The 21,365-nt window shown below is 50.8% G+C and overlaps 1 protein-coding gene across 3 annotated transcripts in view; it reads right to left on the reverse strand.

Moving 5' to 3' along the window:
- Positions 1-17,650: 17,650 nt before the first annotated feature.
- The window catches only part of FOXP4 (forkhead box P4), a 51,436-nt gene continuing 47,721 nt past the window's right edge, over positions 17,651-21,365 (reverse strand). For all 3 annotated transcript variants that reach the window (XM_059400507.1, XM_059400505.1, XM_059400504.1), the window contains exons 15-17: positions 20,675-20,741; positions 20,031-20,200; positions 17,651-19,602 (exon numbers count right to left, since the gene is read on the reverse strand). In XM_059400507.1, the coding sequence (XP_059256490.1) occupies positions 19,455-19,602; positions 20,031-20,200; positions 20,675-20,741 (385 nt within the window). In that variant the 3' untranslated portion in view covers positions 17,651-19,454. The remainder of the gene's footprint in view (positions 19,603-20,030; positions 20,201-20,674; positions 20,742-21,365) is intronic.

The raw sequence follows: 21,365 nt of genomic DNA on the forward strand, positions 1-21,365 counted from the left end.
AGGGATTAGTTTGTGTTCCCAAAAGGCAGAGTAGAAAGACTTTGTAATACATGGGGTATAATACTCAGAGCAGTATTGCTGTAGTAGAGGTCTAAATTAACCTTAGACTAACAGCTACTGTCCTAAAAATCTTAAAAGCAAGGATCAAAAATACACATCTTATTCCACGTACGTTAACTATGTGCCGGAGCAAAATCCAATACTACCTAAATTTGACAAATGCTGACACCAAGCAATGAAAGATCCACAGTGCTAGCATCTAATCAAAGTATACACCATTCCCTCAATGTAGACACAAAAATCCTAACCAAAGTTTAGCAAGTCAAAACTAACAATGTGGGGTGCCTGGGTGGCTCAGTGGGTTAAAGCCTCTGCTTTCGGCTCAGGTCATGATCCTAGGGTCCTGGGATCGAGCCCCGCATCGGGCTCTCTGCTCGGTGGGGAGCCTGCTTCCTCCTCTCTCTCTGCCTGCCTCTCTGCCTACTTGTGATCTTTCTCTGTCGAATAAATAAAATCTTTAAAAAAAAATAAAACAAAAAAAAACTAACAATGTATAAGAAATAAAATACATCATGACTAAGTGAGGCATATATAAGGATTGAATGAATTGGTTTAATGTTTGAAAACCTAGCAGTTTAGGGGTGCTTAGGTGGCTCAGTGGGTTAAGCCTCTGCCTTCCGCTCAGGTCATGATCCCAGGGTCCTGGTATCAAACCCCGAATCAGGCTCTATGCTCAGCAGGGAACTTGCTTCACCATTTCTCTCTGCCTGCCTCTCTGCCTACTTGTGATCTCTCTCATCAAATAAATGAATTAAATCTTAAAAGAAAAAAGAATGAAGTCCTTAAAAAGAAAAAAGAAAACCAATCAGTTTAATTCAGTATATTAAACATACTAAAAAGAGGAAACTTCTATGATCATGTCAATAGATGTAGAAAAACATTTAATAAAATTTAATATTTATTTCTGATAAAAACGTCTAAAAAACTAGGAATAGAAAGAGATGTCCTAAAGCTGATAAGGAGCAAACAAACAAACAACAAAAGGCATGCAAGGCAGTAGAAAGTATGGGGTGTCTGCCTAGCTCAGTCAGTAGAACATGCAACTCTTGATCTTGGGGTTGTGAGTTTCAGCCCCATGTTGGGCGTAGAGATTACTTAACAATAGTATCTCATATATGTATGTGGGGTATGTGTGTGTGTAAAGTATGACCTACCATCAGGGGGAAAAAATCACTCAGCAGAAAGAGACCCAGAAATGAAGGGATGAAGGACTTAGCAGAGAAGGACATGGAAAGAAATAATATAAATATGCCTCTTATGCCTCATGTGTTCAAGAATATAGAGAAACACATGAACATTATGAAGAGAAAAATAGTGTAAAAAAATCCCAAAGTGATTTCCATAAATGAAAAATACATATCTTAAATGTTAAAACACACTGGATGTGATCAAAAGCAGATTTAGATACCCGAAGAAATGATCAGTGAATTTGAAAATACAGCAATATAAAACACCCAAAATAAAGCCCAGAGAGAAAGTAATAATGGGAAAAAAGATAAATAGAACACCAATGACATTCGAGATAATATCAAGAAATCAAACATATGAGTAATTGGAGACCCAGGTCATGACAGGGAGATAACAAATATATTTGAAGAAATAATGGACAAAAGTTTTCCAAATTTAAGTGAAATTAGTCAGAGAAAGACAAATACCATATGATCTCTCTCATCTGTGGAATTTAAGAAACAAAACAAATGAGCAAAGGAAAAAAAGAGAGAGAGAAACCAAGAAACATACTCTTAACTATAGAGAACAAACTGATGGTTACCAGAGGAGAGATGGGTGGGAGGATGGGGACGTAAGTGATGGAAATTAAAGAGCACACTTATCATGAAAAAACTAAACTAAACAAAAATAATTCAACCACCCCCAATTTCCAAATTTGATAACAGAGAAAAACAACAGATTCCAGAGGTGCAATGAACCCAGGAGGAAGAAACATAAAGAAAACCACATGAAGACACAACATAATCAAATCACTGAAAACCAGTGACAAAGGGAAAATTGTATAAACAGCTAGAACAACAAAGGCATGTCTCATACAGAGGAACAAAGGAAAAGAATGACAGCATACTTCTCATGTGAAACTATGCAAGTCATGGGAAAATGGAGGGACATCTTTAAAGTATTTTAGTACTTTTAAGAAAAAAAGAAAAAAGAAACTGTCAACCCAGAATTCTATACATAGTGAAAATCTCTTTTAAAAGTGAAGGCAACCTACAGACATAAAAGGTGGGATCTAGAATACCCAAAGCAAGGCAGGGTTGGTGGGGGGTGGTTGCTGGGTGGCTCAGTTGTTAAGTGTCTGCCTTCAGCTCAGGTCATAATCCCAGGGTCCTGGGATGGAGTCCCAAATGGGGCTCCCTGCACAGTGGGGAGCCTGCTTCTCCCTCTCCCACTCCCCTGCTTCTGTTCCCTCTCTCGCTGTGTCTTTCTCTGCCAAATAAATAAAATCTTAAAAAAAAAAAAAGAATAGAATACCCAAAGCAAATTTGAGAAGAAGTAAAAATTAGGAAGCCTTGCACTAAGGGATTTCAAAGAATATTATAAAATTATAGTGTGGTATTCATGAAATGGTGTTCATCGATTATAATTTGTTTTTTCCTTTTTTAATCATAATAGATAATGTTGAATATTTTTAAATAAAAATAAGAAAAGTTAAAAGAATCTAAATAATTTTAAATTTGCTACATTTACTTAAAAATGCATTTGCAATAAAATATATTAAAATATTGTATACTTTGAATATGCTTACATTTTACTTTTAATCTGTCATGCCATTTCCGTCAATAAAACACTTACATGGGAATCAATTATAAAAACATGACTGGTGATCTTAACCCACTGAGCCACCCAGGTGCCCCATAACTGGTGATCTTAATGAAATTAGTGCAAGAAATAAAAGTGTTATAGAATCAATACATAATAATTTGTGAATTGTGAATATTTTATTGATTACTCATCTAAATATTACCAACCCATCAAAGAACTCCCATACATTTATAATATTAATTACATTGAGTCATTTTTATATTTTATATTTCTCTGTCTCTCATAGAAAAACCATACCTCTGTGTGTGTGAACACACACACACACACACACAATCTTTTGGTTATAAAGAAAATATATTTGTCTACCTAGGAAGTTGAGAGTTATTTTATGTAATGGTTTGTTGGCTTTATTTGTAAGGTTTAACTGTCAAGATGGAGAATTTGGGGGCCTCCTTTGCTCTCTTGCCCTGGGCTGCAAACATAAAGTGTCCGGCTGTGTGTGGCAGGTAATAGACCCAGGACCTCCCCCAGGTGATCTGGCCTCAGGAACAAGAGCTTCCCACTGCACCAGACTGCCTGGGGAGGGTATCTGGTAAGAGTAAAGCACAGAGAAGTTTCTGGAAGAGGACTTTGGAGATGTTGAGGAACCTCTGTAGGGAGTGGAATTTACGTTGAGGGGGGAAAGTTTGTTGGGTGAGGGAGGTAAAGAATACAGTTTAAGTATGGGGGCTCCCAGGCAGCTAGCTTTTCCTCTGAGACAACAGATTCACTAAAAGGGCAGGGAGTGTCAGGAGAGACTTTGCAGCTCACACTGGGAAGTCCCTGGGTTCTTACCTCTCTGGCTATCTTCATCCAACTCCCTATTAGCCTCAGGAACAGAAAGCCAACAAAGCTTGGCAATTATGCAAATAAATACAGGGGAACGGGTATTAAGGAGGGCACGTGATGTGATGAGCACTTGAGTGTTATACGCATCTGATGAATTCCTGAACTTTACATCCGAAGCTAATGACATACTACATGTTGGCTGATTGAATTTAAGTAGAAAAATAAAAATAAGTACAGGGGAAACAAAGTAACATCTTACAGTCTGGCTACATACTGTTGCCTGCCAGATCCTGTGATGGCTAGTGTCAGAGAGGTGTTACAGACAAGCTAGACCTAAGCAGATTTTTCTCTTTGAGGGTATCAAAGGATTACAAAAGAATTGAAAATGCAAAGTTACTTTTCGCCATGCCCAGGTCCACCAAATCATCTCCAGGACACCAGTGACCCAGCCCCCGTTGTCTGGGAAACACTGCTCGGGGCCAGCCTCCAAGAGGGTGCTAATCCAAACAGCCACTCCAAAATCACACCATTCCCTGTCTACCATTACTCTAATGTTATGTGCTGGGTACACGATTTCCAAGATACTCCCCAGCACTCCCCAACACTCTCCTGTTCTTGCGGCAATTTTGCTCCTCCTACCAGGAAACGAGAGCTATTCCCCATCCTCCGCCCCTTGGTTCTTGGGCTGGTCTTGGGACTTGTTTTGACCAGTAAATGCACCAGAAGTGATGCTGAACAAGTTCCAGCCTAAGTGTTAACTGACCACGTCTGACTGAATTCTTGGGAGTCCTGGGCCACCTGGCAAGAAACCCATTCTGCCGGAGCAAGAGGTCCAGTGAGGGCCCACCTGTTCTGGCCACCCCAGGTGAAGTGTCAGCTGAATGCAGCCAAATGAGTGATCCCAGCCACCACAGTCCCGCCGAGCCCTGGGAATCCTGAGACATCATGAATAACTGTTGCTGTTGTTTTGTTTTGTTTTTTAAGATTTTTTTTTTATTTGCCTGAAACAGAGCACAAGCAGGGGGAGCAGCAGAGGGAGAGGGAGAAGCAACCTCCCAGCCAAGCAGGAAACCTGATGCGGGGCTCCATCCCAGGAACCTCAGACCATGACCTGAGCTGAAGACAGACTGACTGAGCCACCCAGATGCCCAACAGCTGTTGTTTAAAGTCACTAAGTTTTGGAGTGGGTTTTATGCAGCAACAGACCACTGAACCGTGGGCCAAGCCCTGCTAAATGCCTTGCTCGCGTTATTTATTTAATCCTCACAACATCCTGAGCGAATATCGCCTTTAGCTGTTGAGAAAAGCCAGGCTTAGAAGGGTGGCAACCGCCCGGTGCCAGGTCTCACAGCTAAAAAGTGGCGGAGTGTGGGTTTGGCTCTAAGTCTGTCAGACTCAAAGGTGGGGATGACTAGGAGTGCCGGGGAGGGCCCGTGTTCTCTTGAGAGTGGGGAGGGAGAGACGGTGCTGCCTGCGTCCCTCCCTCTTGCCCCTGGATGGAAGGTAATGGGGATCCTGGACTCTGCATCGGGGGCGGGGGGGGGGGGTCAGGGTAACTCCCAGAGCTCTTGGAGGAAGGGTCTTTGTGGCCAGGAGCTCTTTGACCCAGACAGACCTGACTCTGTAGCCTGTCTGAGACACCACCAGACTTCACACCGTCCCAAATGGATATTGTCTCTGCAGAGGTCTTCTGGTTCATCCCACTCACCAACCTGGGGATCCCCATGGCCAGGGAAGGACAAAGTGCCCATTAATGACACAGATATTTCCTCAAGCTTGGAGAGCAAGGTGGCCTTGCTAAGCCCACACTGGGATTCAGAGTCAGGCTAGGGGCAGAACTGGGTGGCTGGATGCCCCCAGGCATCTGCTTGTATGAATCTACTAATGCCCAGGTAGGCATGCCTTCAGAGGTCTGGGGAGGAAGGGGGGCATTTCAAGTGCAGTTTCCTGGGATGCAGGGAGAGAGAGAGGGGTGGCATAGCCCCGGAGGAGGCTGTGGAGCCTCGCTCTCCACTTCTGATCCAGTTTTCTTCTCTGGAGGCTATAGAGAGTAAAGGCCACATTTTTCAAAACTCACAGGCAGTCGTGATGTGGGTGCAAATTCATTGCTGTCTAATGTCCATGCACTCAGCACTCTTTGTGGGTGCCTTTGCCCACAGATAAGGTGGTGGGAATGTGCCGTTTTTTCTGCAACACTGTTCCAGGCACCTTTCTGTAGCATCCTGGCTGTTGAGAAGCTGGCTCCGCTCACCTCTCCTTCTCCTGGGTGGCTTGTCTTCCCCCTTCACATTCCTGCTCCTCTCCTAAAGCTTCTCCCTGAGAGAGCTGTCAGCTCCCGGAGCTGTCACTTCTGTGCCCATAAGAAGGCAGCCCCTGGAGTTGCAGGAGCGGTGGACAGAGAATCCAGAGGTTGACAACATGGTACTGGGGGTCACATCATTTCTTCTCTGTGGGCTCCTGTTTTCCACCCTATAAAATGAGAGACTCGAAACGAAAGTTTCCTCCCAGCTTGAGCCTACCGTGATTCATTCCACAAACATGTAATTGAGGGCTTGTAGTCGGACAGGTAATGGGCCAGGTGCTGGGGCAACAGAGATGAGTGGGGCCTGGCCCTTGTCCTTGTAGAACTCACTTCCCAGAAGGCAGGCAGATGGAGAGGCATGGAATTAGAACACAGAGGGCTACGGGCTGTGGTTGAAAGCATCACCTAGTTCTAGAAGCCTTGGTAAGAAAAGCCGAGGTCTCCTGGCCTCCCGGCCTCCCCTTCCCACTCGCCGGGCACCGCCACTCTCAGTTCTTTTAGATGATTCCTTTGAGTTTGGGCATCATATCTGTAGAAAAGAGACGTGCATTGCTGCTTCTGGATTTTTCAATTTTGGGTACCCATTATGGTCTCCCCCATAAGGTGTAGATGAAATTCTCTTTCAGGCTCTCTCCTCATATAACTGTGCCCCAAAACCCTGCTTGTCTCCCCATCTTCTCAGGATGAATTATGGTTATATAATCCTCTTAGTTGGATCAGGGTTCAGTGTTTTCATTATTATGGCAAAATGTTATTTCTAACTAAATCATATACATTATTTGCCTTTTTTCAACATTTTCTTCCCTCTGCAGTTAATGGTCCTTTTTTATTTGCTTAGTTTTCTTTATACACATTAGTGATTCATCCCACTCCCCCAAATCTTTCCCAGTGCCGTAGGTTTTCATCAAATTTTAGGTATCTTCTGCATTTTTAATTAATTAATTAATTTTACTTCTGCATTTTATCTTCTTGAAGAAATCCCTCCCAGAGATCTTTTTTTTTTTTTTTTTTAAAGATTTTATTTATTTATTTGACAGAGAGAAATCACAAGTAGATGGAGAGGCAGGCAGAGAGAGAGAGAGAGATAGGGAAGCAGGCTCCCTGCTGAGCAGAGAGCCCGATGCGGGACTCGATCCCAGGACCCGGAGATCATGACCCGAGCCGAAGGCAGCGGCTTAACCCACTGAGCCACCCAGGCGCCCCCCTCCCAGAGATCTTTGACTCCCCCCAGCAGACCCAGCTGGGTCTATTCCTTGTATGGGCCCCTAAAAGCTGGCTGCTGCCTTCCTATTCCCTTTTCTTGTTTTGGGTGGACCCACTGTTTCCCCTCCCACTGTGGCAAGTGGTAAACCGGAGTTGCGGCTTTTGGGTCATTTGCATGTCTTGACGCATTTTTATCCTACGCTTAATTAGCAGTCTGGCAGGGTATGGAATTTTAGCTTGGAAATAATTTTCTCTTAGAACTTCAAAGGCAACAGATGCTCCATTATCTTCTCCAATAGCGCTGTTGAATACCCAATGCTATTTGAGTCTTGGTCCTCTAACATGACTTGTTTTTATTCTCTAAAAGTTTGTAGGATCTTCTCTTTGTCTCTGGTGTTCTGACCTTCCATGAGGATGTGCTCTGGGGAGGGTACGTTTTTATGCACTCTTTGGCTGATTCAGTTTGAAACTCATGTCATTCCACCCTGGGAAATGCTCTCTTCACTTTCCTTTTCAAAGATTTTCTCTCCGCCGGTTTCTCTCTTTCTAGATTTCCTTTTATTTAGATGTTGGTCTCCCTGAACTGGTCCTCTAGTTTCATTTTTTTTTTTTTTTCTTGTTTCCCTGCTTTTTTTTGTTTGCAGTAGTTTGGTGAGGGTATCTTTAACTTTCCAGCTTTCCATTTTGTTTTCATTTCTGTTTTATTTTTAATTTTCATTTTCTTCTCCAAATGTTTAATTTTATAGCATGTTGTCTTTTTTTAACCTTTCTTTCCTCCCTCCCTTCCTTCCTTCCTTCCTTCCTTCCTTCCTTTCTTTCATGTTTTCTTATTGCATAGGTGCAATATCATATTTCTCTTCGAATAAATGACTTGAAATTTTTTTTCTTCTCTTTGCGTAGGAGAGTTCTCCAAGGAGCTTCTGTCTATTTGCTTTGATCTCTCTCTCTCTTTCTTTTTTCATATTACTTTCCTCAAATGTCTACTGATCCCTGGATTTCTATTAAAGAATGGGATTCTCAAAGTTCTGTGCAGGTGGGTAGGCCTTTCTTTGCTGCCCTGGTCTTTAGAAACTGCGATGTCAGAGTCTTACACTTAATTCCCCTGTGGTGTCCCTGCCTTAACTGTATCAGTGTCCCCCAGCCCAGAGACCTTCTGTCTTACCCTCTCCAGAATATGCATCTCTCATGGTCTCTGATGGGACTGGGCAGGGAAGGGACCTGCCTGCTCATGGTGGGGGAGGGGCTCTGGAGGACTAACTGCTCCTTAAACTGACTTTCTCCCGGTTTGCTCTGTTGTTTGCTCGCTTGTTTTATTGTTGTTGTTTGGTTTTTAATAACAGACTTTAGTTTTTAGAGTTTTATCTTCACAGAAAAACTGAGGGGAAAATACAGAAAATTCCCATATACCCCCTGCTCCCCCTAGACACACAATGACCCCACCATCAACATCTCCCAAGAGAGTGATTCATTTGTTACAACAGACGAACATATATGGTCATATCATAGTCACTCCAATCCCTAGTTTACATTAGTGCTCCCTCTATTGCTGTTGTACATTCTATGGGTTTGGACAGTTGTGGAAACAGGTATCAACCACCATCATCTCATACAGGTTAGTGTTACAGGGACTTTTTTCTCCGCCCCCGTGCCCATGGTTCTTGGTCACTCCCTTCCAAGAATGAAGAAGTAGACCAGACAGAGGTGCGGGAAGCGAAGCAAGGTGTATTGAGGGATAGCAGAGTCATTGCACAAACCTCCCGAAGAGAGGGGGACCTGAGAGGGTTGTCACAGAGTTTCTAAGTCCTGGGGATTTTATGGGCTTGTAGGCAGGCTGTTTTCATCTCATGAACCGCCCACCTGCGTCTGTCATCCAATCAGGTTTTTAATCACCTATGTATAGCATGGGGGAAGGGCAGACGGCTCCCTTCTGTGTAAAGTCCTTTTATAGGTGGTTTCCAATTAGGGCAGGGGCAGGGAGTGGAGGTAGGGGGCCCTTGTCCCTGCCTTCCTGCCTTCCAACTATCCTTCATCAGTAGTTTCACTGCCTTAAAAATCCTGTGAGCTCTGCTCGCTTATCTCATCTTCCTCTCTACCCCCGGGAGCCACTTACTTGTTTACTTTTTAAAAATCCATTCCTGCCCCTACTTCTAGAGGACCGTGTCAGCCATGGATCCCTGCGCCTGAGTGGGAGGCCCATAATGTGGGCTGGGTGCCTTTCAGCTGCCCTCCCCTCGTTGCTGGCTCAGGACTCGGATTCTTCTGCCTTCCCCTCTCCAAACCCCAAAACTTGCTGTCCTCTTCTGCCTTGTTCTCTTTGTTTCTAAATGCCCACATCTAAAAAAAAAAAAAAAAAAAAAAAAAAAAAAAATAGAAGTCCCTCTACTGTTGTATAGCAGGGCTTCCAGTGGGTTTGAAGAGAAATGCATGAGCTCCATCTACCATCTTTGATTACAAATCACTTCCACTGGATTTTTGGTTGTTACCTCAAATTCAACCCAACCCCCACTGAACCCTCACATCTTACCTGGAGAAACTCCTCTTCCATCTCTTCTGACTTCCGTGCAAGCTTCTGCCACTCTCTGTTACCTTAGGGGGAGACCACAGGGCCCCCTTCTCACCTTTGTCTCCTGCTGCCTATCTGTGGAGCATCTCCCCTTCTCCCTACTTCCTCTCTGGCGGTCTTCCCCGTTCCTTCCCTCTCTCTTCCCGGCCACTACCCCAATCTGCCTTCTCACACCCAGGGAGTAAAAAGTCCAGATTTCTGAGTTGGGCAGGTAAGTGTCCACTATAGGACTCCAACCTGCCTCTCTGGGCCTCATTCTCCTGCCACTTCTGCTGGGCGCTGTCACTCTAAACAGACCAGTGCCCTCCTTTGACGACCCTCACTCTGGCCTTGGCTCAAATTATGACCTCCGATGCACAGCATCTCTTTACCCCAGGGAAGTCGTGTACACCTGCTCTGAGTCCCGAAACTCCAACAGATTGTGTGTATGCTTACATATCTGCCTCTCTTTGGGTCCTTAGGGGGAGGGACTGTGTCTTGGCCATCTTGTACTTCCAGAGCCCAGCTTGGTGCCTTGTATGTAATAAGTTGTCAATAAACATCCTGTGTTTGAATGATTGACTGTAGCGAGGCTTTATCATCTGTCTATGCCACTGGCTTTGTTGTCACCACATTAATCACAATTTTATAAGATCTTTTTATTTATTTATTTATTTTAAAGATTTTATTTATTTATTTGACAGAGATCACAAGTAGTCAGAGAGGCAGGCAGAGAGAGGGGAAGGGAATCAGGCTCCCTGCTGAGCGGAGAGCCCGATGCGGTGCTCGATCCCAGGACCCTGAGATCGTGACCTGAGCCAAAGGTAAACGCTTCACCCACTGAGCCATCCAGGCGCCCCAAGAAGGTCTTTTAAATAATTGAACTCCTTGAAAGTGTCTTAAGAAGGACCTTCTCTGTGTCAGTGCCCCTGAGGGCAGGGCCTGTGCCTCGCTATTGCTGTCAGCACCCAGCACTAGGCATAGGGGTACTCAGTAAAGATTTGTTGCTGGACTGGGTGGGCTCCAGTACGGGAAGATAAATGGGCCAGTTTGGGGGTACTTTCTGGTATGGAGGCAAAATCAGGAAGCCTAGCTGGGCCTGGGTCAGAGCTGAGGGGGGAGGGGCATGTGACATGGAGGACCAGAGGGGCTGCTGGGAGAGGGCCTCTGGGAAAAGCCAGTCACATCCACGTGTTCTTTGAGAGGCTGGAAGCAATGGCAGATGAGGACAGTGTTAGATGGTGAGAGATAGAAAGGGGGATGGATAGCGGTTGGGTGGGGGCGGCAAGTGCAATGTGGGGGGTGCTGAAGTAGGTGGGAAGGCCTCACCCCAGTGGCTGCCCAGCCCTCCCTCCCACTCCCCGCCTCCAGTTCACTTGAGGACTTTCACCATGGAGTATGTGTGTGAGAGCCACCCTGGTCCCCAGTGTGCCCGGTCTTCCCTTCTCCCCCATAGTGTCATCGGGTCCGCGGACGGGCCCAGGCCTGTGCTCCAGGATGGGATAGGATGGGATTCCCAACCCCTGCTTTCCCCGGACATGAGTCCCGCGACTGTTTCCAGACTCCCCTCTTCCTGAGCAGCTGGGCCTGAGTCCTGGGGGAGCTAATGTGTAATGAGGAAGAAGGAGAGAGAGAATTGCCTTGTCTGATGGAGGAGGGAGGGTGGGTTCTCACACACATACTCACTGAAGTATGCAGTTTGGTTCTCCTCTGCCCTCTCCCCAGCTTAAAAATACTCAACAGTACACAAAATCATTACAGTTGAGAACATCAATAAGAAAACCTTTCCTTGGGGCACCTGGGTGACTCAGTTGGTTAAACATCTGACTTTGGCTCAGGTCATGATCTCAGGGTCCTGGGATCGAGCTCTGCATCAGGCTCCAGGCTCAGCAGGGAACCTGCTTCTCCCTCTCCCTCTCCCTCTGCCTGCTGCTCTGCCTACTTTTGCTCTCTCTCTCTGTCAATAAATACCTAAAATCTTAAAAGAAGAAGAAGGAGGAAGAGGAGGAGGAGAAGGAGGAAAGAGAAAAAGAAAAAAAGAAAATCTTTGCAGCATTCCCCCTCCCCACTGCCTCCAGGGGTCTGCTCTCTCCTCTCCCCTTGCTACTATACTCATTGAAAGAGAGACCCCCATCTCTTTTCCACACACTGACTCCTGATCTCATCCCTATCCTTGGAGACTGCTGTCTTAGGGTGCCAGAGGCTTCCTATTGCCAAGTCCCATGGTGGTGTTGGTGGGAGGCTCTTCCGGCCCTGAAGCCCATGGACCCCACAGCCCCATCACTGCCTCAGGACTGCCCTCCTTCCTGGCTCTTCCTCCTCCTTGCCTGCTGATCACGGCCACCTTCCTTCACAGCTACGGCTTTTGCCCTAGTGCCTGATGTGAGCTCAGATGTGCCCCTCAAGGAAGTTCTCTCTCTCCTTCTACCCAGCCCCTCTGCCCTGGGGCAACATGATGTCCTGCCCAGCCCAGCAGGCCCCAGTTGAATACTTGACCTCTTCCTTGGCCTTATCTTAAGCCCGGAGGGATTGTGAGGATGAGAGGTCTGCGGTATAGGACCCAAACCTTGCAGCCATTCTTTTTTGGGTTTGTTTTTAAATGAACTCTTCCAGCCTAACAAAAGGTACAGGGAGAAAGAGGATGAACTCTTGGGCCCCCACTCTGAGCTCAAGAATGAATTATCCTCAATATACTGGAAGCCCCTTGAGTGCCCCACGCCCTTCAGTCCCCTCCCCGCCCCAGAGAGGCAGTGACCTGAGTTTGTGCCCTCTCAGTACTCCAAATTGTTTAAATGTTTGCTACACGTTTGCTATACCTGAAATATGGCATTATTATGCCTGTTTGCAAGCATTATGTAAATGGCAATACTCTTTCTTCCACTTACTTTTTTTTCCCTCGCAAGTACCCTCAGATACAAATCGCTCTTACGTATTCCCTTTCTGGGCAGGATAATGTTCCCATGTGAAAATGTGCCACACTTGGAACAGACCTTTACATACACCCTGGGGAGGCCATTCTGGGCCTCCCTCCTCTCACGCAGCCACCCAGTCCCGTCTTCTACTCTGTGGTTATTCAATGAGCCCCCTGACATCATTCTGCAAAGCACCCTCCCCATCTGGGAGTTGGTCACCTGCCATTGAACAACGCAGGCGGCCGCCCGGACGGCGCCCACCGCCCTGGCATTTCACTCAGGCTGTTCTCCCACATCTACTTTCCCTTTAAACCTGACATTTATCGGTCATTGCCTTGCTCTCACCTCCTGGGCTCGCTGCCCCATACCCCTGTCTTGGACCCCACATACTTGGCCTGTGGGCCCCCAAATAGCCTGGCTCCCGTCTCCCCAGCATCATCTTCCAGTATCTCGACCCCTCAGGGTTCCCCCACCCCCGAACATCCTAGCCAGTCCCCCCCATGCCTCCACTCCCTTACTGCCCCAATGGCGAGCTCTCCTGCTCTCCCATGCTCTTTTCTTCCAGGCTCCTAGTCAGACTCATCGTCTCCACGAGGCCTGCTCTGAACACCTCCAAGGACCAAGCATGTGGTGTCGGAACCACTTGGAGGCCAAGCCCACTGTGTTTATCTGAAAGCAAGTCTGTCCCCCTCTGATGGGAACTCCTCAAGGACATGGGTTGTGCCTGGAAGCCTTCCCGGCAGTCTCAGGAGCTCAGCATTTATGGGGTCCTACAGGGCATCAATCTGGGGTTCATGCTTCCTATCCTCTGTTCCTCTAAATCTCCTCTTTATCTCCTGCCTGGTCAGGGCTCCTCAATGCCCTGTTAGAGATAAGGAAACCCACTGCGGTTTCCTTCCCTGAGGCCTTGTCCTGTGCCAGGGGATGTGAATGGGCTTGCTTGACAATAACAGTGGCAGGCACAGCTGTGGGCCCGAGAGACTCCCTGCCCCTGTGTCTCCTGCCCTGATTCAGCACTCCGTCCCCTGCCACAGGAACCTTTTCCCAGACCTGCGGAGGCTCCTCTACAGGCCTGAAATATCTCTCCCCTCCCCACAACATTTCCCTTCCCTAGCTCCAGCCTCTCCTCCGGGAAGTCCTCCAGGAGTGCTCTGGTCCCCTACACGCCCTAGGGTCACTGGTCTTGTACACCCAAGACTACATTTTATTAATAGCTATTATGTGTTATGACCCTAATATGGGCCAATTTTTACATATATCATTATTCTTCTCAACAAGCCAGAGAGGATCATCTCCCCCTCATCCACAGATGAGGAAACGGAAGCCCAGAGAGGTAAAGACGTTTCCCAGAGCCCCAGAGCTAGCAAGGAGCAAAAGGAGGACTTGGACCCTCGTTGGGCTAACTCCCGCAGGGCCTGAGTTTTCTTCCTCGTAGTTCTGGACACTCGGCCCATCTCCAACCATTTCTCAGCCAGAAAACCAGCTCTTTGAGAGACATGTCCTGTCATTCTCTGGTGTCCACCTGCCCCTCCCCATGCCTGCGCTCGGCCCCTTCCTAAGCCCAGGCTGTGTCTGCCTAATGTAGACAGTCTGAGCTCCAGGTTTGAGAGCAGGAGGGGCACTGACCTCTAAAGGGGGTAGAAGCCTCCTAGTCTGGGCAGGAAGCTCCAGGGTGCCCATCCCACCTCTGCACCCCCTCCCCCATTAATTTGGCCCACCCCACCACCCCCCACGCCCTGGCCCTGACCCCTCCTGGCGAGGACTGAGCGCCTTTCAGCCCCAGCCACCACCAGGAATGACCACCTTCTTGGGAGGGGCTGTTTTTCTACACTTTCGATCCTGAGGTGGAGGCCGGCTGCAGGTGTGGAGAGGTCCTGGGCCTGTGTGATGGGATGTCTCTGTGACGACAGCGTGCCCTGTGTCCCAGTCCCAGGTGTCCACAGGCTAACCGCAGGCTTCCAAGATGGAAGAGACCTCTGGGTGTAAACAGCCTGCGTAGCGGGCAGCACGTGTGCGTCTGCACACATGCTCAGGTGTACGCACGTGTGTGGTCGCTGTGAATTCCCCACCTCAGACAAGGGCCTCTTTGTCTTCGCTGCTCTGACGCGCTGCCCCATCAGAAGGCCCCCAGTTGCTTATTTTTATAGGGTGTTCCAACTTTCTCTCTCCAGTTCCCTCTGTCCCACAGCAACTGTTCCAAGCCCCGACTTACCTCATTCTGCCGAAAGGAGGATGGCTGCTGGGGAAGTAGCCCCTGGCTCTGAGGTGCTCTTACCTCAGTTTCCCCACTGGGAGTCTCCAGGAAGGGGTGGGGGAGGGGGAAGCCAAAGTAAATAGCATCGCTACAATGCTGAGACTGTCACCAAGCCTGTTTCCTCATTCTTAATGCTTTATCTGTTCACCTCTTCAATTCCTGGGCCTCATTTTCCTCATCTGTAAAATGGGGATAATGATGGCATCTGACTCAGAGTTGTGAGGATGACATGAAAGATAAAGTCCCTAGAACTGTGTCTGGTACACAACAAGAGGTCATTAAATGTTAGTAATTGTTACCATCAAACATCTTTATTGAGCCTGTCTTCCCGGTGTACTGGTCTTCAGAGACCACTTTCTTCCAGATCACTCTCAGCATTTCCCCTGCCTTCTCCCATTGCTGTTCAGACTTCACAGGTCAGTGAGTTGGAGAGGTCCGGGGAAGCCCACAGACAGCAGAGGGCCTTTCGTGACCTGGGCCAGAGCAGTTGAAGGGTTGTAGTTCTCCTAGGAGGTTCAGCCCCTCCTCCCTTCCTCCTCTGACCTGTAAATGTGCCCAGAGAAGCCCAAGGTCCGCTTTGTCTAAAGCTCCCTCTGCTGGCCATTGGCAAAAGACCTTGGGCAGGGGTGAACAGTTAATGGTAGAGGGAGGAAGGAGCTTTCCCAATATGAGGGGAAGGGGGTCTTCTGCCCCGTGCAGAGCCCACTGTGCTTCCTTCTAACCCCCCAAATTTTCGACCTGGAGGAGCCCTCCTTTTTTGCCAGCCTGAGAACAGGTTCAGCGGAGAGCTTCCCTCTCCCCATCAGGGAAGAATGCTAAGACCAAGATTACGGCACAGCCAGCACTAGCCACCTGCTCCCATCACCCAGAACAGCAGCAGGAAGGAGACGAGACAGTGGGCAGAACTTCCTGACAGAAGAACATGAGGGGGCTTAGGAGAGTTGGTTCTTATTTGGAAGAAATTCATGGGAGTGGGCCCCCTGGAACCTGTGAGATCAGTAAGAAAATGAGTTATGGAGTTGTAAGCCTGGCACACTCAGAAGGTTGTGGCCCACAGCAGTCTCCTGCTGCTTATATTACAAGACCCCTCCCCTCCTCAGTCAAAGCCAGAGATAGGTCCTCACTCCATGTCCAAGTGCACTGACCAGACATTTGCTCTACCTCTGGGGAAGGAATTAAAAACAAAGACCCAAACCAAAACTCTAGTTGAAGCAGGAGAAACTGAACTTGGACTGTTGGAAGGACTGTCGTGGGAGTGAGGCTGGGTGTCATCTCTGATGCAGGAAGGACGTCTGTGGGGGTAGTCTGTAAACCAGAGACCACCTTCTCCCAAGGTAGACTAAGGGAGATGGATTTGGGGCTTTGGAGGGGGCTGATGGGTCCCCCAAGGGGAAGTGGTGGCATGAAATTGTAGGTAATTGTTTTATTACGTTCCAGGGGAAGCTGCTGTCGACGCAGATGGCAGAGCAGCTAGTTCTCTGGGAAGGGCCGGCAACCTCCACAGAGGGCAGGGAGGGCCAGCCTGTGGGTGGAGGCTTAGAGCGTACTCAGATTCCAGGCCAAGCTCCCCTGGCTTGACCTGGCCAGGCCCTCTGAGATGCCCTGAGGCGGAATGGGGAATTCACCCCAGGCCCGTGCAAGTGTCTGGAGGATTAGGGCCTGGGCGAGGAGGTGGTGTGGGCAGGGGTGAGGCAGAGAAATGGGAGAGACGCAGAAGATAACAGATCAGATGGAAAGCTGTAGGAAAGGACAAGACAGTTCTGAGACAGAAGTCAGCGAAGACTCCCATTTCCAGATCCCCCTTTCACACCCCATGTCCCCGGGTCTCCCCATCCCCAAGTCTGGCTTTTGGAAAGTTCCAGCAGTTTGGTGGTTTGGGGGAAGGGTGACTGATTCCAAATGGGTTGCTTTCTCCATACCCGCCCTTCTACTTTCCTGCTTCCCCTCAAGGACACACATTCTTTCTTGGGGCCCCTGCCCCAGCATAGAAGTCTGGGGGCCATGCCCTCGAGGAGGAAGGGTTTGGGAGGTGCTGAAGAAGGAACTGGTAGATCCGACAGGTGGGTGATGGGCTCTGGATGCTGAGGTGGACGGGTCTCTCCTGCTGCAGGGAGCGGCAAGGCTGAGGGACCTGTCACAACACACCTTTGGTTTACAGCTTAGGCTTGCTTCCTCCTTCCTTTCCTCCCCTAATTGTCCAGGGTACCCCTACCCGTGCATTAGAGTAAGCCCTTTTCTGACCCTGAACCCCCCAGCAGGACACCAGCCCCACACCAGGTGGCTCGCACGCACCCCCTTACAACCGCAGCCCCACACGCATGTGCGCACACACGCCCCTAGCCAGGTAGTCCCTGCGAAGACGGGGTGATGGGCCCAGAAGGGCACCTGGGCCTGCAGGGGGACAGACTTCCCGTCTTCAGAGGTGGTGGCCCTGTGGCAGGAACCCTCTCCAGCCCTGAAGGATATCTACGCCCTGAATACACTTTTGGAGGAAGGGGCAGGACGCACAAGAAGGAATTGTGACCTTGGGAGAAAGCAGAATGACCCAGAGACCTGCTTTGAGAGAAAACACCAGAGAATGTGGGTGACAGTGGAAGTGGGGGGCAAGAGGAGCAGAGAGGGCCAACCCCCCCACACCTGGTGCATTCATGCACTCCCAGAAAGCACCCCCCGGGGGGCTCTTGCCGTCTGCCAGGGCCTGCTGCCCTCAGACCCCAGAACAATCTTTCCATTTTCTTGTCCTTCCCCCCCTCACCTTGGTGACACACGCAGGGCCCGGTGAATAGAGGACGTTTAATATTTCTGTGCTGGTCAAACAGAACACAGGTGGGGAGTACATGGGGAGGGGGCGGAGGGCCCCCTGCCTCTCAGGAGGGGTGGCTTGTGAAGGGGTGTATGTGGGGGGGGGGGGGGAAAAGTCCCAGGGGTCTTCTCAGCAAAGGGGCCTGGCCTGGGGGATCAAAAGCATCCAACACCCCCAGTCCTTGGCCCAAGTTGGGGTCCCCCATAGGGGGTCTGTGGAGTCTCACTTTTTTTTTTCCCAGCTCCTCTGCTGGAATCCACACTCCCAGCGTGATGGGGGACTTGGTCCTTGCAAGGGGTCTGGAGAGCCCCCAGGAAGAAGCCCAGGGTTGGGCACTAGGGCTTGAGGTCCACTGCCTGAGGACAGGGGAACCCCTTGGGGTGCTGAGGGCAGTGCACCTCCTTCCTTCCGCCCTCTTGCCTTCCTCCGGGCTGGCCAAGGGTAGAGTGGGGGTGAGCAGGGCCCCCAGCCTCTACTGAGTCCCAGGGTCCTCGGGGTGGGGTGGAGGAAGGGTGGAGAGAGGGTCTGGGCCACCAACAGACACTGTAAACTTTGGTTTAAAACAATAACTTAAGTGGAGGGAGGGCTTCCAGCCTGGGGCCAAGGTCGAGGAGCAAGGAGGAGTAGGGGGTGCAGGAGGCGACAAAGGAAAAAGCCAACAAAAAGTTTTGGTTTTTGCTTCCGGCATAAGAAAGGTCTTTGGTCATCGGTTTAACTGGGGGAGGGGGGGTCAGGGAGGGGTGCCGAGGGAGGGTGAGGAAGGACTACAATGGGGGACCTGTAGGCTGGGGGTGACCCATCGGGGTCACAGCAGCCACCTGCCCCTCAAGCCTAGTTTCAGCCCGGCCTCTCCTAGGACAGAGGCAGGATGCTTCTGGTGGCTCTGGCAGCCCCTCTGAGCCCAACTCCAGCCTCAAGGGCCGCGCAGCTCCTTTTGGCAGCTCCCCCTCCATTAGTATACCCAGCACAGACCCTGTCAGTAGGCCAGTGCTGGGCCTCTTCCTCTGTTGGGGGGGGGGGGGATGGCGGAAGCTGAGGAGCACCCCCTGAAGGGGGCAGAGGCCCAGTTCAGCTTGGGTTCTGTCTCAGGTCCAGGGCAGGGTCCAGCCGGGCAGTCTTGCTCCCGCCGACCCCCCACAGCGCACACAACTTGTCCCGCCTCAGCTGTGGCCTTGGAGTAGGCACAGCAGAGGCAGCTGGTTTCTTCTGGGGATGGTCTGAAACTTCAGCACCCTCCCCCAATGCCCTAGGCCAGGGCAGGGGCAGGAGTTGGGGGGCAGTGGGGAGACTTCACAGTATGGAAAAGAAGGTGGAAGGGAGCACAAATTGGGAAAGTGGGGGGCCTCCGGTCAGAAAACACTGCCAGAGCCAGGTGCTAGGGGCCCTGGGTTTGAGAGGGGTGGCTTAGCCCCGCCTGCGGGTCTCCACGGCGCTGAGGGGCCCTGTAGGGGAAAGCTGGTGGGGGAGGAGGGCCCTGCTGCTGCTGGTGGTTGGGGGGAGGCGGTATTCAGATGTAGGGGAGGGTGAGGAAGGGTCTGGGCCCTCCGAGTCCTCTACCGGTCCCAGACCAGGGGTTCTGTGTCCCCTCGGGGGCGGGACCGTCCCTGCCCCCGAGCGTCTGTCAGTCAGGTCACATGGGGAGTTGCTGGCCCAGCCCCCCCATCTGAGTCCTGGAAGTGCCTTGAGGTTTGGGCGGGGCTGAGGAGTGGGGGAAGGTGGGGCCTGGGTTCCGGAGGGAGGGGTCTCACCCCTGCCCAGCCAGCCCCTAGAGGCCCTTAGGACAGTTCCTCTCCTGGCAGCTCCTCCTCCAGGTCCCTGTCTTCTGGCGGCGCTGCGGTGCTGGGGTTGGGAGGACCCAGGGGAGGGCCCGGCCGCCTGTCTTCCTCTGCCTCCTGTGGCTCCTCTTTCACCTGCACCTGGTGGCTGTGAAGGGATTGTATGGGCACCTCAGGGGCCTTCCCCTGCCCCTCAAATATCCAAAATTTGGGGGTGCAGTGGGGGTATTCCCAGGTCGCCTCCCCAGGACCCGTATCATCCCTGAGCCCCTGGGGCCTGATGTCTTCCAGTCTGATCTCCACAGGAGCTCTCCTCTGAGGAAGGGGGAGGTTGGAAAGGACAGAGGTGGTGTCCGTAGGCAAGAGGGGAGATGAAACAGAAGAGAGGAGGAAGGAGAAGAGGAAGAAAGTTACAGGAAGGAAGGGGCGAGAGGGAGGAGAATAAGGAGAGAAAGCGAGGTCACTCGTCCTGGGAAGACAGGAGTGTGTACGTGGGCAGGGCATGATAAGATGGGGATCCCACCTGCAGGGGCATCTGGGGGGCACTGGGGTGGGGGCTCCATGTTGCATGCTCACCTGTACTGGGGTGGGGAGAGGCGAGGGGGGCTGCTGCTGCCGTTGCTGGGCAGCGGCTCCACGGGGGCGCCCACGTCTTCGTGGCTGAGGGGCAGGAGGCTGCTGGCAGAGCCCGGGTTCAGCATGCCAGGGCTATTGAGGAGGGGGAAGCTGCTCTCGGCCAGGGCAGCCTGGAGGGCACAGGGTTGGTCCAGTAAGCCAGCTCCACTTGGCCCAGTGGGTCCCTGCCCCACCCCCAGCCAGCCTCCTGGACTCTTTGTGCCCTGACCTCTGGAGGCCAGATCATGACCCTGACCTGCTGCCTCCCAGCCTCCCTGGGAGCCTGGGCCTAACCGATCCCTTAGGGGGAGGGCAAAGAACCCCTCCCCCGCCAAGAATGGCAAACCAGGGAACAGGGCCCCACTGGTTATGCCAACCTCCCTCCTTGCTCTCTGCTGTGCCCGAACCCAGCCCTGACAGCAGAGGTGGGGGCTGAGCCCCGAGTGGGGCCGGGGCAGAGGGGTGGGATTCAGGTCACCCAGAGTGGTCTTCACCCTCCTACCCCTCCTTGGACAGATGGGTTCTTGGCAGGGGAGAGTGGGGGGAGGGTCAGCGCGTGGGGGAGGGGCCCGACAGCCAGGGGTCAAGGCCCAGGGAGCACTCACCTGATAGCTGGCGTTAAGTGCTCCGTAACTGAGGCCTGAGATCATGTTCTTGACCAGGGTGGGGCTCCTGGAAGACAGAGAAGGCACTGTTTGGTTCCTTCACTCACTTACTCCCCCTTCCCAGTGCAGCCGTGCAAGGCCCTGCTCATGCCAGGGACCATTCCATTCCTGAACCTAGGAGGCCAGAGTAGGGTCAGCACCACCTCTAAGGCCTATTCAAGCCTCAGGCTGATGGGACGCAGCGTGGAGGGACAGCTCCCTTCAGAGCTCCCAGGTCGAGGCTCTCTGGGGCTCTGGGGCAGGTACAGCGTCTTGGAGCTGGCAAGGGGGAACACGGATCCTTCCCCATGCTGGTCTTCACATGATGCCACCCCAGCGGGGTTTCTCTGCTGTTTCCGGGGGCCAACAGGTTGAAGCTAGAGCCAGGATAGGCCCACATCTATAATACCCACGTTATTTTGCCATCCTGAATTCTGGGACATCTAATAGCCCTGCGCGCTGCTGGTCCCTGTGCGCTCCACACCAAAGACTTTTCTGCCCAGGAAATGTGTCCAGGAGTTGGGTCAGGTAAAGCAGTGGCTCAAAGCTGTCCCTCTACCATAATGATGAATCCCCTTTCCCCATTTATAGAGCATCCAAGAGAGGTCAAGGAACTGGCCCAATGGCGTCCTTGTGCGTCGAGGGCGATAGC

The sequence above is a fragment of the Mustela nigripes genome, chromosome 5 (genome assembly GCF_022355385.1).
Source record: "Mustela nigripes isolate SB6536 chromosome 5, MUSNIG.SB6536, whole genome shotgun sequence".
NCBI classification, from domain to species: Eukaryota; Metazoa; Chordata; class Mammalia; order Carnivora; family Mustelidae; genus Mustela; species Mustela nigripes.